The 18886-nt window shown below is 34.0% G+C and overlaps 2 protein-coding genes across 2 annotated transcripts; both read left to right on the top strand.

Annotated features, from left to right (window-relative positions):
• Nucleotides 1-6065: 6065 nt before the first annotated feature.
• LOC147410634 (uncharacterized) lies at nt 6066-8381 on the top strand. The gene is made up of 2 exons (XM_086437666.1): nt 6066-7416; nt 8067-8381. Exons 1-2 carry the CDS (start codon nt 7236-7238, stop codon nt 8192-8194), a joined length of 309 nt encoding a protein of 102 aa, XP_086293792.1. The 5' UTR covers nt 6066-7235; the 3' UTR covers nt 8195-8381.
• Nucleotides 8382-8734: 353 nt separating this feature from the next.
• LOC147410633 (inactive protein kinase SELMODRAFT_444075-like) lies at nt 8735-13485 on the top strand. The gene is made up of 7 exons (XM_086437657.1): nt 8735-8889; nt 9114-10156; nt 10551-10711; nt 11981-12057; nt 12155-12302; nt 12500-12649; nt 12990-13485. Exons 1-7 carry the CDS (start codon nt 8765-8767, stop codon nt 13215-13217), a joined length of 1932 nt encoding a protein of 643 aa, XP_086293783.1. The 5' UTR covers nt 8735-8764; the 3' UTR covers nt 13218-13485.
• The last annotated feature ends 5401 nt before the right edge of the window (nt 13486-18886 follow it).

Below are 18886 nucleotides of genomic sequence, written 5' to 3'. Positions count from 1 at the left end.
AGAGAAGATATCCAATATCACAAGTTTAATTTAAAAATTAATTAACTTGTGAAATTATATATATATATATATATAAATTGCATTGTTTTTATATGGTTGTATAATAACCTAGTAAATGTAAAACTCTGCATTAGATACAACACAACCAAGCACTTTAATCTCAAAACAACTTAAATTTAGTAGACAGAAAAATTTGTAAAAGCGAAGTTTCGAGTTTGTGGGAGTTTTTTATGAAAACAAGTAGGGCATGTATTTCAATTATTGTTGCAAGGTCACCCTGTCCTATATAAACACTAAAGCATCATCGATTTAAATGAGATATTTGGCTCCATACTCTCTTGTGACTATTTCAAGTTCACAATGAATTGACATGACATGTCTCTTGTAAACAATCTATTGTGTACATGCTATCTTACATAAAGATCATATTTTATCTCATTAAAGACAATTAATAAATACACCCTACAACATCATATGTTTTTTACATGCACAATAAATATTTTAATAAAATATTGATCGAAAAAAAATATATTTAGTGATCTTGTATAAGCACATATTACTAATATTTTGACTTATACTACAGTTGTTTGAAATATTGCGAAGTCATGATAATCCGACACTCTTTTTTCATATGCTCTTTGTATGTTCCCATCATATAACCATAGATCCTTTGCTACATGATACACAAGAAAAAGATTTATAGTTCTGTAACTGTTAGGTTAGGGAGCGTATATGGATTGTTTAAAAAAAGAGCGTTAGATTATCATTAGTCTATAAAAAAATATAAAAAATATAAAATAAAATTTCAAAAAAATTAGGGCCTAGAAACTCTTAAGATGTTGGTGATTTTAAAGAATTGATGGAACTATCTTCTTTAATGACATGAAGCCCCTCCATGTTTTTGTGAATATTTAAGATACCCTTTGAAGGAATATTAAGCAATATTTACATAACCTTATATATATTTCAATGAAAATGTAATGGTATTACACTATTACACAATGGTGGGCACCGCGATATATACTATTATAGTTTTACAATTTATAGAGGCAACTTTAAACTCAACTGAATTGACTCTATTGGATTTCAAGGTGACTCATCCCAAAACTTGATGGAATCAATTCACCATGTCAATTTGGGAAAACCGTTGAGTTAACTCACCAAGTCAGCTGAAAAATGCTTCGATTCGAGCAAGTAACTTTATTGACTTTTGAGAATATGGGTAATTTTTGTGGAGAACAAAATTATAGATATTATTATTTATTTTTAAATTTAATATATATTTTATATGATTCATACGAGTCGTCTCGAGATTCATTGACTTTGCTTTAGTCGATAATATTTTTAAATTATTCTTACAATTTTTTATTTTTTTTTACTTTTGAGAAATTCATGCAATTTGGGACCTCAAAAGAAACATTAATCATTTTGCTCTTAAATTACTTCATGTCTAAAGCCTTAATTAATAGAAATATTTGAATGAGGCAAAAAAAAAATTCTTATAATAAATTTTCATTAATACCTCCATAACTTTGGGAGATGAATGTATCTTGTCCATCAATTCATTTCTAACATAAAGTCACACCTTCTATTAATTGGAGTGTATTCGTATACTGTTAGTCTTCCATTACTTCAAACCATGTCTTCATCTTCTTCTTTTTTTCTCTCTATAACTTTTTCATCCCCAAATGATGTTTAAAAATATAGTTGAGATTCCCATTTCATTTGGGAATCTCTTCTCAGAATATCCTTCCATCTTCAAGATTAGTTTGATGGTCTTGCTTATAATATATCCATTAGAGTAAAATCGTATAAATTCCAAATATTGAACTTTTGGATTGTTGATATCATGTCAACCCTAAACTTAAGATAGCTTTCGATATTAAATGTATTTCTACTCAACCAAAAAAGTTACTAGTCCGTTATTCCTCCTTTTTTTTTTTTTTTTTCAAATTTTTATTTTCATTTCAAAATTATTTTTAATGGGTTTTGTGAAATTTTTAATATTAAGTAGTTTCATGGTTTAACCTCGAAATATTGAATGGTTAGAATCAAAACTAAGATTTAGTTAATTACTAAGTTTTTTTTTAATGAAGTTGTAGGCAGGCATGTGAAAATTGCAAATATAAAGAGTTTACTAAACAAAATTTTAATATGTTATAATGGAGAAAAACAACTCAAGAGAGAATATATCTAATATCACAAGTTTAATTTAAAAATTAATTAACTTGGGAAATTCATGGTCGTTGCCTCCCACACTCCAATTTTTTTAATTTAATTTAATTTAATTTTTTTGAGAAAAAACAAAAGAAACTTTTTGTCTTGCATGTTACACTGCTCTATAATATAACTTAAAAAAACAAAATTATATTAAATTAATCGAACTCTTTATCTTTAAGTTAAATGAATGACTTGGTTTTGGTAAACTAAAGTGAGGACAAACGCTCAGAAAGGAACCAAAGACAGATAAATAAATAAAAAAACTTGTCCTACCTTTTTATTTTATGTCTCGAAGCACATAATCAATTGTTTCGGAGGTTCTAACTCTATGACAAAATCTATGCGTAACGCCAAAACTGACGACGTCAGCCGTCAAAACGCTTGCCGTTTAGTCGACGTCTCGTAGAAACAAGGAAATATCTTAGAAATAACAATAATTAATACGGCTGTCAATGGATATGGTCCGGAATCCGGATCGGATCTATTTCGTACCAATTTGATAACGATCAGAATCATATTGGACCTGAAACAGATCCGATGAACAAGGGACCGGATTCTTATTGAATTGGGTTTTATTGGATCTTGATCTTAAAATCCAAACCTTATATATTAAAAATTGGATCAGGTTCGGATCGGGTCAGATCTGATTTGATATACTAAATCTAAATAAATTTTAAATCCTTGATTGATCTAGACGAAAAATTGCTGGATCAGTATGGATCGAATTTAGGGTCTGATCCGATCCATGGCAAGCCGCAGTAATTAATTACTACGCCTTAGACGTGATGGCTTCAAGGTAACGTTGCCGTTAGTAGTACAGACGGTAAATGTTTGTGTCAGGTTCTTATTGGTTATGGGTTTGCGTAAATCTGTACTGAATCTAACTGACGGAGATAGATAACGGTAAGTGGGTCCCATACGGAGACTGGAGCCTGATACCTGAGCTGGAATTTTAACTATGGTTAGAGTAGGTGATTTGAATGCTAACCTGAGGATGTGGTTAAGACTTAAGATCATGTTATTAATGACAAGTTCAAATACCGAAACGGAGCCAGAAGGAATAATGAGATGGCCCCTTGTTTGGGTTTTATTTACGATAGTTGCCACTTCGTTGATATAATCCGACATCCTAATTGGAAAAAATTTGAAGCGGTCTGCCAGCTTCAAAGAATTGAATGTGTATTGTCTTTATCTGACACGTGGCATTTTATATGAATATCAATGTTTTTAAATGAGAAACATTTTCCTTACTAACTTTATAAAGATTTTAAACCTTACTAAATGTCGTTTTGCTCAAATGGATTACTATATCAACACTGCCCTCTGTGTCTCATAAAAAGTTTAGATAAAAAATAATAATTCAAAAATCAATTTTTTTTTAGTTTGATCCAAGATTTTGAAAATAGACAGTTATTAAACTTTTACATAACTCTCAAATTTAAAATTGAAATTCAACAGTGAAAAAAAAAATATTTTTTTTAATTCTTTTTTTTTTTTCAAATTTCATAGAATTTTGTCCTCTCTATAACCATGATGAAGCATCAGGTTATGTTTTTTGATGCCACAAGGTGAGCCCAATGACCTTTTAAAATGACAACGTAGTTAAGTGGTAAGACGTGAGTAATGTTGTCCTCATGTCTTAGGTTCGAACCCCTTTGAATCCAACTTCTTTTGCTAACCATTAATCCTATATCTAAAAAAAAAAAAAAAATTGATGACACGTCATTGACTTTGATCCTCTTTTATTGACTTGTATTATAAACTAATGAAAAATGAATGATTTCTTTTTAAAATTAGTCATCTTCAACCTCTTAATAAGATGTGACGATAATAAATGATGAAAAGATCGAGATCAAAGAAGCATATTATCAATATAAAAAAAAAAAAAACCACACGTCACATAAAAGAGGGCGTTTCTACAAAATTTTGAATTGAGTAGACTGCTTCAAAGTCAATCGTCTCACTTCATCATAATTAACAACTTTATTAACGATTATAGCTAGAGTTGTTAATTAACACTACATAATTAGATAATAGAAGCTAAATGGGGCCCATAGTGCCCCCCATATGAACCTTACAGCAATTCACTTCTTGATTAGGATGAACTTAACAATTGTAGCAATTCAACAACCCTATTGAATGTAAATCACACACAACCCACCTCCAAATGTCCTTCCCAATTAGTCTATTAATAGTCTCCATGACTTGTTTAATGATTTGAATGCCTCATCCATCCCATTTATGATAGAGACTCTCATGTGTCCAATGTTGGTATGTTTGATTGCAAAGAAAATTGATGAGATTGGGATGGTGACGTAAATGAGTCAAGTGCAAATTTTCTCATCGAGAGGAAAAGTTAATTTTTCAATGGTAAAGAAATTATGTTTATTTATTTATTTATTATTATTATTTGCAATAACTAACAAATGAAACACCAATAAATCACATTTTCCTTATAATTTGTTCTAACCTGATCTTGACATCAAATATCTTCTACTATAATGAATGCATGTGATTAATAATAGATTCAAGAATCGGTTCGGGGCTAATGACCAGTTTGGTAAAGATTAGAATAAGAGTCTTGATAATATGACTTGCCAAATGGCATACTTAATCGACTCCCTGACATGGACAAGTCTGGGAATTGTAGATATCTATGCATCAGGGTACATGATTCCCTTGGGATACACTTTTTTATGGGGGGAAGTGCAGTCGTGTATCATGAGGGGTACAGATCTACGGTTCCCAAATTTGTCACGTTAGAGAGTCGATTGAGTATGCCACCTGGTGAGTCATGTCATCACGACTCTTAAAATGAATCTAGAACCAATAGAATAAGAATCAAATTAGGTTTTGTTAGTTCTCGATATTTGAATCCAAATCTGACCCTTGGATCACGTCCAAATTGGATCAAAGTCAATTTGATAAATATGTAAATCAATTTCTTATATTTAAACAATCTATATATATCATAATTTGCATACTCTCACAATTTATTTGACCAAGATCTTGTCAAATCGAGGATTGATTAATTAGGAGCCGATTGGATTGGATGGCCTATTAAAAATTAATCATCATTACTAAATCCAAATCCAAAATTATGGGATTGGAATGATTGAGTTTCTGGTATGATACGATCTAAATGTAAGTCCCTTTGTTGGCTACCAACAAAGATTTATCCCATCTTGCCTGATATGTGTGGTAGGTGGGAAATTGCATGTACCAGTGGGATTTGGCGAGATATGATGTTTTAAAAGGTACAATCTGCCCCGCGCGCACACGACAATCCAAAAAAAAAAAAAAAAAAAAAAAAAAAAAAAAAATTACAAAAAGTAAAATCCCTATTATTTATGGCAAATAAATGTAAAACTTGACCATACATGAATGAATGATAGTTGTCATAATTGTGAAAATTAAAAGTCATAGGTCCCTCTTACAGAGTATAAAAAACATAGCGAAACATAGAACAATGTTTACCGTCTACATAGGTCCTGATTTTGGGAAATTAATAAATAGAAGGAAAAAAAGAAGCGCGGAAACCCATAATTATAACGTTATATCAATTCTCACAACAAGTTAAAAGTACTGAGTGAGAAAGAGAGTAAGGGGAATGGCAGTTTCGAAATTTCCTTCACAAATAAGGATAATATTGTAATTAAAGACCTTAGACGGCTGTTTGCTGTAAATCTGCAATCTGCAGTTGTGTGTGAGAGAGAGAGAGAGAGATGATTATGAGTTTTTGCAGTCTGTTTTGAGTAAGAGAAATGACTTTGTTCTTATTGATCATATTTTTCTGTTTTTGGTCGTATTTCGTTTCAGGATCAGTGAGTGAGGTTGTTGAGATTTAAGCCTCAAACCCTAATATCTCTCTCTCTCTCTCTCTCACTAAATTGTTGGCGTGTTGTTGTTGGTTTGATGCGAAAGGAGAGAGCCAATAAAGGTTGACAACACGTCTGCATTCAGCTGGATTTTGATATTATTTTGTCCATTTTTAGTTTAATCTCGAAATCAAAGGTCATCGTCTTTGTTGTTTTTGCTGATCCTTATAGCTGTACTTTCTGTAAGAGAGGAGAAGAAATGGATCGAGAACTCCATCTCGGTTGGATTTTGTGTTGTTTTAGTGTTTGATTTGTGAGAATCAATTTTTTTTTTTGAACTTCAGATCGAAGATTTCAGGTTATCTGCATTGGGAAACTGTTCCTTTTTGACTAATTGCAAGAAATATCTTGAATCTGATCCGGAAGTTTTAGTTTAATCTTTCTTGTTGTCTTTCTCTCATTTTTTCTGTTGTTTTGTAGTTTTATAAGATAGATTCCAAATTTCAAAGTCTATTCAAGTATCAAAATCGATTTGATTGTTTTTGTCAGATTTGAAAATGAAGATTCCGAGCTAGAAACCTCAATCCTGTATATTTCACCTCTCTCTCTCTCTCACTGTTTGTTTCCCCCTCTTTTGACTCTGCGATTTGAAGGTTCGATTGGAAAGCCATTGCTGTTCGAAATAGTGAGATCCGTGTCGTTTTCTCGTATACGACACTCTACATTACTTTTGAGACATTTATCTTTGATTTCTTGTTCTTTTGAAGAAAATTAATTAATATTTTTAGAAGATTCGGGTGGGATTTTTCAGTGGTGGTATCAAGAAAGAAAGAAGAAAGAAAAAAAATGGAAATCGAAGGGTTTAAGACTGTCAAATCACCTGACCTTTGAGGGTTTCTCAGAGAAGAAGATATCTTTTGATTTCTATTCATAGTTACAGCTCGCTTAGAAAAAAAGCATCTTTGAGGTTGCCTTTTCTTGAGCATTTCGTCTAAACAGGTTAAAAGCGTCTTGTCATCCGTGATCGCAAGATAAAAGTTGCCAGGGTTTGTGTCTCCATTTTTAATAATAGAGAAGCTCAGCTCATCTCATCTCATCTTCTTCGGCCTCTGTTGGGGAGAAATCAATCTCTATTTTGATGGGTTTGATGGATTGAATCTGCTGAACCAAGAGGTGTGGTTTGAAATTTTTGTTCTGATGAGTATTCAACAAAAGCGTGGGAAGCAGGAGAAGGGTTCTGATGTGGCGGAGAAGGTTGTCGTGGCTGTTAAGGCGTCCAAAGAAATCCCAAGAACTGCTCTTGTGTGGGCTTTGACTCATGTTGTTCAACCTGGGGACTGTATAACGTTACTGGTTGTGGTTCCTGCACATAGTTCGGGTATTCTCTTCTCTCTCTCAGCCTTATTAATCCTTCTTTAACTTATAAATGTTGACTTATTTGATGGATAAAATGCCTTTAAGTTTGATGGGTTCTTGTTTTTTAATAGATTTAGGATGGATTGGCAGGTTTGTATAACTCCACTTTGATTTTACTAATGTTTTATTTCATCTTTCTTTTCTCTTGAGAAGGGAAAAGTTATTTCTTGTCTTTTGAATCTGATTAGTGGGTGCTTCAATTTCCATATCTGCCCTGTAATTTCTTATAGATTAGAGGTTGGTTTGAAGGGTAAATATTTGAATTATTTGACTTGGTACGGAACTTTCTTTTGGGATGAACCCATAGTGTGTGGAATCTCTTTCACTTATCTTAGCAATAATTTCCTTTGAAGCATGGGCGGAAATTTCCAAATCTTTCATCAGTTTCATGTTGTGGGGAAATTTTCAAATTGATCGTGCAAAACCCAATTCTAAACTAAGTCAAATTATAGTATATATTTAGGCATACGACCATCTAAACCTTGTTCAATTCTGAACATTTGAATATTAGTCTTTTTGATATCCTTTGTTTTGCTTTTATTTCCCATGCCAACCCAGTAAATTGGCAGGTGAAGCTGATGACTAATTACGGAGCCTTATTCTTCTGTACAGGTAGAAAACTATGGGGTTTCCCATTGTTTGCAAGCGATTGTACCAGTGGCCACCGCAAGTCTTACTTGGGAACCAATTCAGAGCAGAAGTGCAATATTACAGATTCGTACTCTCAAATGATGCTTTAGCTCCATGATGTTTATGATCCAAACAGGGTAGTATCTTACTTATTTTTATTCAATTCTAATGGACCTAGCCCTTGTTACTTAGTGCCTGTGCGGCACTGAAGCTAATCCCTCCGATCTAACTCAAGTTAGCCTCACTCCAAGGGTCCTAAGATTAGTTTCCTAGAGTTCAACTCAAGAGACTGTTTGTGTGTGCTATCTCTTGTGGGGTGGGTGTGTATGGGAGGGGGTAGGTGTGGGGTGTGGCATGGGGATGTGTGTGGGTGTTCGGGGACAAGGGGCAGAATGACTTCTATGTGGGCATGGTACGTGTGAGTATGTGTCCAAGGGTTCTAGGATTAGCTTTCAAGAGTTCAACTCAAGAGATTGTTTGTATGTGCTATTGGGGGGGGGGGGGGGGAGAGTGCATTGTGCATGCGTGCGTTCCTGAGTGAGTTGGGGCCACTTGGGAAAAGTCGGACTTGAGCTAGATCATGGGGATTATTGGATTAACTTGAATGGCGCACAGGCGCTAGTTACCAAGCGGGTTAGGTCCGTGACATAATGCTTTTTACTCTCCCTAATCACTACTGAATGTTTTATTTTTCAATCCTTGTTGTAAAGATAAATGTCAAGATAAAGATTGTTTCTGGATCTCCATGTGGAGCAGTGGCTGCAGAATCGAAGCGTGCTCAAGCTAACTGGGTTGTGTTGGACAGGTAATGGTACTAATATATCCTTCAATTTTGGTTTTAGCTTCAAGGAATGCAATTTGGTCATGTGGATTTATTTATTGATGTGAACAATTTAATGCCCAACATTTTGTTTGTTCTTAATCAAGCTTTTTGCAATTTTTTATTTCATGGGTCATCATTTATGTTCTCTCATTTCCCTTGATTATGTTTCTTCGACCATTTCCTAATTTAAAGGCTTTTGTTTATAGACAGCTCAAACACGAAGAGAAACGCTGCATGGAAGCGCTCCAATGTAACATTGTGGTTATGAAACGTTCTCATCCAAAGGTTCTTCGTTTAAATTTGGTTGGATCACCCATGTCGGATCCTGAAATGGCCTGTCCATTGCCTTCTGAGTTAGAAGAACAATCTGAAAAAAATCTGGAAAAGGACAGTGATCTGTTGAATTCGATTCGAGGGCCTGTTGTGACTCCAAGTAGTAGCCCAGAGCTGGGGACACCATTCACTGCAACTGAAGTTGGAACATCATCTGTATCAAGCTCAGATCCTGGAACCTCACCATTTTTCATTTCTGAAATAAATGGAGACCTAAAGAAAGAGGACTCGATAATCACAAAAGAAAATCGGAATTTGGATGATAGTAGCTCTGACACAGACAGCGAAAATCTAAGTCCACCTTCAACGAGTCTAAGTTTCCAACCGTGGATGGCAGAAATTCTCAGTTCAAGCCGCCAATCTTCAACGCATGCCGAGGAAAGCTCACAAAGGAATAATGATAGAGCTCAGATATCCACAACCAAGGCCCTGCTCGAGAAATTCTCTAAACTTGACCGAGAAGCTGGACTTGGAAAGTTGAATTATAGGCATGATATGGATTTTAGTGGGAATGTCAGAGAAGCTATTTCACTGTCCAGAAATGCCCCTCCTGGTCCACCTCCACTGTGTTCAATATGTCAGCACAAGGCACCTGTTTTTGGAAAACCTCCAAGGTGGTTCAGCTATGCTGAGCTCGAACTTGCTACCGGTGGATTTTCGCAAGCAAATTTCTTGGCCGAAGGTGGGTTTGGATCTGTTCACAGGGGGGTTTTACCAGATGGCCAAGCAGTTGCTGTCAAGCAACACAAACTGGCTAGTTCTCAAGGGGATCTTGAATTTTGCTCGGAAGTGGAGGTACTAAGCTGTGCACAACACCGGAATGTTGTAATGCTGATTGGGTTCTGTGTTGAAGATAAAAGACGGTTGCTGGTCTATGAATATATCTGCAATGGATCACTAGATTCTCATCTTTATGGTAATTTCTTTGTTATCCATTGTAGAAACTTAACTTTATTATTGTATGTTTAATGTACTAAACTAATGGTAATTTACAGTAAATGTCACATCTTTTAGGATAGATGAAGATCAAAGAAAACAATAGTCATGTTTTTAAGGTTTTCTTTTATTTTAGTGTACTTACTGATCTAAATCAAATTGTAAAACACGTTGTTGGCCATCTCCAAAATCAGAAGTTTCTTGGTCTTTTAAGTTGTTGATCATCTTTTTCATAAAACTTGTTAAGATGTGTTGTGTAAATCTGTTTGGAAATAGGGCATGCATTTATTCATTGATTATATTTTGAGATTTATCATGTTTGTTATGTTTTTTACTTTGTGTTGAGTTCTTAATAAGGGTTTGGGAATGTGTAGGACGTAATCGAGATCCGCTAGAATGGTTTGTATGGCAAAAAATTGTAGTTGGGGCTACTAGATGGTTGCGGTACCTACATGAAGAGTGTAGAGTAGGACGCATTGTCCACCGTGATATGCGGCCCAACAATATTCTCATCACCCATGATTTTGAACCACTCGTATGGCTCTCCCTCCTTTTTCTATTATATTGTATTTTATTGGATTTAGTGGTATTAGTTTACTTGCATTGAGCCTTTAGGTGCATATTCAGCAATCTAACTTCTTGTTTGACAAATACAATGCACCCTATAAGTTTATGAATCATAACCATAAAAATGTTCGGTATTAGTTCTCTTCACTTGCATGGAAATTCAAGAATTTCATTAAAACACATCTATTTTTGTTGGTAAGCTAGGTTGAAATCCATGACCTTCGAAATGCAACACATATTATTTTTCATTTTGAAGATTTAAAAAAAAAATTTAAACGTCATCCCTAACAATGAAGAGTTTTTTAGCTTTGAAAACTTAAATATGATTTTCTTGTTTAATACATCATCCAGTATAATTTCTAACTGAAAAAAAAAAAAAAATGCAAGTTTCTAAATATTTTTTGGAGGCTCTACTCTAATGAAAGAACTAGAATTCAGAGGAATATGTAATGAAGAACAGGGATAGGCTCTACTCTAATGAAGGAACTTGAATTAGAGGAATATGTAATGAAGAACAGGGATAGGTGTTACAAGACGGTTTAGTATTGAAGGCTACCACCACCTCTAAATCCTTGCACATGAAGGGGAATGCTCGTATTAGAAAAACGACAAAAATTTGAACCTTTAAGTTGTCTATTTCATTTGGAACCTTGGTGGAATTCTAACAATTTTAGATGGATTTCATGAACAGCTTCCTGGACATTCTTTTTTCATTGATAGGCATATTCCTAGGCATCTCATTCAGTATACAAAACAGCATTGTAATTATAACCAACCTTAAAGATGTACTATTTTTTTTTCTTGTCTTGAATTTCTAAAGAAATGCAAAAAATAATTATATTAAGTTTAAGCCAAAATATAATCTATATGACCATATTTCTTTTCTAAAATTTGAGAGATTATATAAATCACTCTATAAAACATTGCATATTAGAGAGACTATCAAATATATGCACAGGACACAGATATGGAGGTCATTGAAAGACCAAAAATACAAATATTAGCTGACAACAAAACATGCCTCGTTATCCAAGTTTAACTCAAGCCATTCTTCTTAAAGAATATATCCTCATTCTAAACGTAAAAAAATAATACTATTGGAGGAAAATTAAGTGGTCAAAATGTTATACCTGTCCATGCTTCCATATATTCTCATATCGTCGTCTTAATGTGCTTACCCATAGTAGTAAGATATGTATAGTGATTGGGATTTGATATCAACTTCTGATTTGTGAAGGTTGGAGATTTTGGCTTGGCAAGGTGGCAGCCAGATGGAGATTTGGGTGTGGAAACCAGAGTAATCGGAACATTCGGGTAAACCTCAAAGGATAGTAATTTTTTTAAAAAACTTTTAAATTAAATTCACAGCTAGCATTGACAAAGTTGGAGCCATTCTTCTTCCTCTACTTAGGTACTTGGCACCAGAATATGCTCAAAGTGGTCAAATCACAGAAAAGGCTGATGTGTATTCCTTTGGAGTGGTATTGGCGGAGCTTGTTACGGGACGGAAAGCTGTTGACATCAATCGGCCCAAGGGCCAGCAGTGCCTAACTGAATGGGTATGAAGTGGTCAATTATAATTTTATCCATACAATTAAAATATTAAGGATGAATGTTTTAGAAACAAGTTCCCTCTAAATAATTAGGAAATGGGCATAAATTTTTTCCACTTTATTATATTCCATCAGAATATAGGTTGTTGTGGTCTTTTTTTTAACCCTTGATTGGTGCTGCTCATGTTTAAAATCTGGATCAGGCACGTCCTTTGTTAGAAGAATATGCAATCGATGAACTGGTGGACCCACGATTGGAGCATCATTATTCTGAAAATGAGGTCTATTGCATGCTACATGCTGCGTCCTTGTGCATCCGGAGAGATCCCCATGCACGACCTCGAATGTCTCAGGTAGGATCTGAAGTCATCTTTCAATGTACATAAATTTGTAAAAACAAATAAAAAAACCCCGCACTTGTACAGATTGTATCCCCATCATAGAGAATCCAAATTATCTAAAGCTGGTAAGACTCCCAAGAATTGTTGACTTCTTTCACGGATTAGTCCCGGGCAAAAAGTTTTCAAACAATAATAGTGTCACTTGTATTAGTAATAATGCCTAATAAGTACATCAGATTTCTCTCATTATTATTATAACCTAAGACCATCATATATTATTTTATAAACAGCCATTCTTTTGCTGTGACTGTTTCCTGATTCTTTATCATAATTTTGTTCCCTGGGAAAAAAGGTTCTACGTATATTGGAGGGTGATATGGTGATCGACTCCAACTACATGTCAACCCCAGGGTATGATACAGGTAGCAGAAGTGGAAGGATGTGGCCTGAGCAGCAACACCAACATTATAGTGGTCCAATCTTGAACGACACATCAGAAGGGTTAAGTGGGAAGCTCTCCTACGAGGCGTTGAAGGCAGCTTACTGGGAGGAGAGAGAAAGCAAAGAGGTCGTCAAATGATGATGATGGTTAACCAGTTTGCATGCCACATGTAAGGTGTAATTTCTTTCTTTTGTTTACTTAATGCCTTCTCGATTCGTACTTGTATAGAATAGGTAATTGTAAGGTTTGTAGTTCATTGGTGGCTACAAAGGGAGCAGTTGCTGGTGGCAATATAGGTCTTGGTTGATGTTTTTGTGGATGTATTTTGAGCCCTGTAATTTCCATCGGCTACACTTGTACTCATGACAAATTCCCTGAGAAGAAATGGTAGAATGTTTTGAATTCATTTTGAAGGTGTCGTTCACTTGGTTGGTAAGCGGACTAAATTAAGTGTGTGTTAGGGAGATGGGTGTGCTCATGTATCGTGCCCCAGTTCGATCCGTGACCTCTTAAATTCCTAATTACGGCTTCCCCATCAGATTGGTCTTTAGGGGGTAATAAATGGTTTGTGCTTACTCTCGAAGGAATTTTCCATCTTAATGGGTGAGGGGGAGTGTTGTATTATCCTCCACTGCTTCTTGATGTCATGTGCTCACATATTGTGTTCCAAATCGACTCGAGAACCTTTTATATTGATAGTTGCGTCATTCCCATCAGATATCCATCATCGGGGGTAAATGGTTTGTTAACATAGATGATTTTAAGTTTTAAATTTCAAAAATGTTTTTGTATCAGACTTTTTCCTTGAAAGAGAAATAGAATAAAATGAGTTTTAGTATGTCTGTACTTACTAATCTTGTGTAACCAAAATCACCCATCTTCCTTTTAAGGTATGCATATTAAAATTTTTAAGGGTCATTTAAACATTCCCTCCCACTTTGTGCTGCATTTGTATATTAAACTGATGATATTCCTCTTGGACCGACTCCTCAGTCACTCTAAAATGCTAACAAAAATGATGTAAATACTAGAGGGTTGGGATCCATAGACTTGTGGAAAGGTAATTCATATGTTCACTCACAATCCCAACTGTGTCTAGATAATATTTTGCATCTCTCTTAAGATTTATCCCAACTGTTGGATTTCGTAATTACTTGGGACTGAGTGATATATGAGTTTCCCTTCCATGAGTCTACGGATGTTGACCCAATACTAAGTACTCAACTTCGACTTGTAGTAGAAAATTATTGATTTTCTCTGTCATCTTCAAGTTTTTCAACCTCTAGTGTATGGTGGATTAATTACAAAGCACACATAATTCAGCTTCTTTAGTTTTTCTCTCACTTGTCTGATCTCATAGTTGCATTCTACTAGTTAACACACTAAAAGCATTTAGGTGTTAATTGTGCGAAATGATCTCTTTTTAGGGTCATGAAGTGATGTCTATATCAAAACCTTAGTGGTCCACTCTGTGTTGGCTTTCAGTTTTACTTTCACAGGACTTTCATGGCTGTTGGTTGTGGTCCATTCTGTGGTGGGTGGCACTTATTGTATTTGTACCCTTCTATTTTTTAGGGCCACCAGAGTTTCAACTATGTAGAGGAGTTTTAAAAGGTTTTATAACGTTTACTTGTGATTGTCCTAAAGAAATGTTACTTTGTGCAATCGAATGTAAATAAATATCCTATAAAAGAAACCATTTCAGAAGAAGTTAATTTTCCTAAAACACATACTATATATAGGTACAAGGAAATGTCCAGCCAACCATAGTTACTGGACTGGCTAGACCTGAAGAGGACCACACCCATGGTCCCCGAATCGGGAAAGTGGACTATGATAAAAGTGATGTAGATAGGATAAGTGTCGAATTCTAAATGTTAGAAAAGTGGTGATGTGCACTTGCAATTAATTAGCTAATGATGACACAATTAGAAAATATATATCCTAATAATTAGATAAAATATAGATATTACTGTGGAATACCAACATATACTCATTATGTGCAGAAGAGCCTCAGCTACAATATCTCGGAGGAGGTGCACGATGATATAACATGAATTAAAAAAAAAAATGCAATACAAATGAAGGTGTCAATGCCAAATATATGAAATTTCATCTAGAAAGTATCTTATTACGTTGCCAAAATTTATACCAAGTTGATTGTTCGATTGTATTCATAGGTTCAATAGAGTAAAAGTTTAATAATTGGAATTCACTATCAAAGAGAGGAAGGCAATTGACCTTGGATGAAGATCTGCACCCAAATGTACCCTTAGAGATTGATGGTTTATCATAGGGGTGGCAATCTTAACATGATGTGCGAACATGACTCAAAAACGATAAGAAATAAGTAGGTTAGCCGAATTGGGTTTAGTCATAATAGTGTTGACCCAGCTAACACGATTATTAAATAGGTCAAGTTTGGGTTAGGGTTGTCAACTTGCTTAACCCACTTTGATACATTTAATTATTTTATCATTAACGTGTAGTTTTAAATATAGAGAATTGCTATTAGTACCCCAACTTTTACTTATTACACCCCAATTAAAATTAAAGAAAATAAATGGATGCTCTCTCTCTCTCCCTCTCTCTTTTTTCTTGTAGGTTTCCATTTTTTGGGTTTAAGATTATATACAAGCATAATCATAATTGCAAACAACTATTGAAATTGTTTGAACCAATGTTATAACGTTTTGTAAGGTTGAGATTATATTTGAGCTAAACCTTTCTAATGTTTGAATGGTGGGTTTTAATCTTAAATTGGGGTGTTATAAATAGTTTAATAAATTGGGGGTGTAATAAGTAAAAGTTGGGGTGCCAATAGTAGCTCTCTAAATATATATTAATAATTATTTAAGAATTTTTTAAATTACTTCTTTTTTGTTAGAATTTCGTATAACTTTTTCATAGTGTATATATATTTTTTCAAATTTATAAAATCTATTGGGTGTTTAAAGATATTTTTCAATAATTAATGGTTAAGCTTTTAGTTTGGGACTGAAAAACACTTTTCTTATTTTCTTAATTTCATTTCATTCAAATCTAAAGGTACGTGAGGCTTGATTCCTAATATGGTGATCCATGTGGGCAAAACGGCCCTTAGTATTCAATCTTACTAAGTAAGGCTAGCATGCTTCACTAACTTAGACAAAATAATGAAAAACACTTTGCTTAGACAAAACACTAATATAATAATAAAAAATATTTTCCTCACTAACTTATTAAGGAAAGTTTTCTGACCACCTTATGACATCCAAAAACATGATCTAATGCCATGGGATTGTAAAGGATCAAATTCTATGAACTTTAAAAATAAAATCAAAAGTAAGTTATTTTTCACCATTGAATTTTAATTTTAAACTTTGGTAGATATTGATTTACAGTCGCATGATTTTAGTTTGAATTATAATATTTTATTTTTGTTGTGGAAATGAAAGTTATTTTTCTCAATTAATTTTATTTTATCAAACAAGTTATATGGGTTGAGTCAGGTTTACCTATTTAATGAAAGTGTCGGTGTGATTTTATATTCTTGACAAGAATATTACTGGATAGGATTTGGCAAATTTTTATAATACCCTTACCTCAACACGACCACAAACATACACATTGCCACCCTAGCTTATCATAAATACCAAAGCTAGGAAGTCAACAAACTACACTTCTTGCAATGGTCGATTTGAAATGTTGATATCTGCAATTCGACCAAATGAATGAGGAGGTGGTAAGGTCCGGTTGCGTGGCTGGCTCATAGGTTGTTGCCCCATAATTTTAGGGGCTCAAAATAATAGTTTTGAGCTTTAAAGATCAACCCAAACCTTGGTTTTAAAACCTGGTATTTTTTCATCTCATAACACCGTTAACGTCTAGTTGAGTTGCTTGAATCATCTTTTTATTGTTATTATTATTATAAAAGAAAAGAAATGAGATGAATTAGAAGATGTTCAGTCACAAGATTATATATCAAGGGTCAGGTTCGGTTGACTCAAAATTTTGACACAAAATCTTGTCCAGTCGTGTGTAAATCTCACGGTTAAAATATGATTACTGGCAAAACTTTACGAGAAGAATAATTGTTTGACTTACTAGGTTCAAGCTGGCCGGTAAAACTAAAACCTTCATTATTTATCACTTTTCGTATCAATAGATCTCTTATAACTTGATTTACAATTTTGATGTGGTTAGGTTGCTTCAAAATTTGATAGAAATCCTCTTTGAAACACGACACAGGTCTTATATCTTTATTTCGTACCTTAAATTTATTCATATTTGGGAGGCCAATTTGTTGTTTTCTATATTTGATTTGAAAGAAAACCTAACCGCAACTTCTTGTATTAGATCATGTTAAATTTTAAAATGGAGTATAACTTACTAGCAATTATAAATTTCGATGTCTGTCTCCCTAAAATGGTCATAATTGTAGAGGGAGAGAGGTGGATAATATAATATGGAGAGAGACAAAGAAAATTGATAAAAGGGGTAAAGCCTACAATTGTTTGTAGAGGGTGAAGATAGGGGAGATTGATGTTTTAGAGGACAGAAGGAGGTAGAGAAGACATAAAAAGAAGGTTGTAGATGAAAGAGAGAAAGAGAGAGAAGAGAGAGGATGAAGAGAGAAATGTAATAAAGGGGAGAAGTTGTCCAATAACTAAACAAAAAAATATTTTTATTGATGGCTCGGATGGCTAAGTTAGCTTAGCTAAACAAATTCCTTCTCATAAAGTTTGTCACATCTGTTAGAACCTATGGCGTTAAATTACAGACAATCAATAGAAAAATGATGTGAAATAAAGTAACAAAGTATATTCTTAAATACCGTAAAATATACTATCTTAATGTTGAAATGAGCGAGGCTTGTATTGGAACACAATAGCCTTAAAGGATATATTTCGCCCCTATGAAAGCCAATAGTCTTTGATGACTATCTCCCAAGATACAGAACGCTCAACATGTGTACAAGACAACACTCTAAGTGTATACGTACAATTGAATTTGTACTGAGATTAGTACTCTCAAGGACACAAATAAATCTCTTGAAAAACAGAAGGGCGTTATGCAAATAAAAAGCTCGAAAATTGAATGAATTCGAAGGAGGAAAAGTAATGTGAATTTATAGTAATAGAAGTCTCTCTAGATATGTAAATTTATAGGCATGTGATGCTTTGATTCTTAGGTATGCGCACACACGCACTAAGGTTTTTTGGTCCAATGGGTCCAAATCCCTTTTAGAATCCTTGGGTCTCACGAGCACATGGGCTTGATCCCTATATTTTCACACTTACTACACTATGTGAGAGCTTCTATATAAGAGTTACACTCTTTAATTGTTCTATTCGATTGTGGGACTACAAATTTTACACCATAACTTTGAAATACAAACTATTTAACTTTTACTTTTTTTACTTTAACTTTTTTTTTTTGCTTTTACTTTTCTTTTACTTTCATTCCATATTAGGATAAATCCCACATTAATCTAACATTGTCATCATTCTTTAAGATTTACAAACGATTGGTCAAGATTTTATGTTAAAATTTGAGTAAAAAATTTCTTGAGTTTTGTAGATACGTGATTCTTGATTTTTCAAATATCACTTCTATGAAGGATTGGAGTCGCCATCATTCATATTTGGAAAATGGTGTGAAATGGTTACTTGATGTTCATTTTTAGAAAAAAGTGTCATTTTGACACTTAGTGACTTTTGATGGATAAGGTACCAATCAACTTGAAATCGAGATAAGCGGCTCGATTGGAGAAAATGGAAGGTGTTAGGCAACCTTTTCTTCCCACCAAGTGATGGTAACCTCAA

Source organism: Akebia trifoliata, chromosome 1 (assembly GCF_017979445.1).
Source record: "Akebia trifoliata isolate Shusen 1 chromosome 1, ASM1797944v1, whole genome shotgun sequence".
NCBI classification, from domain to species: Eukaryota; Viridiplantae; Streptophyta; class Magnoliopsida; order Ranunculales; family Lardizabalaceae; genus Akebia; species Akebia trifoliata.
Note: the sequence above shows the minus strand (reverse complement) of the source record. Positions and strands in the feature narration are given on the sequence as shown.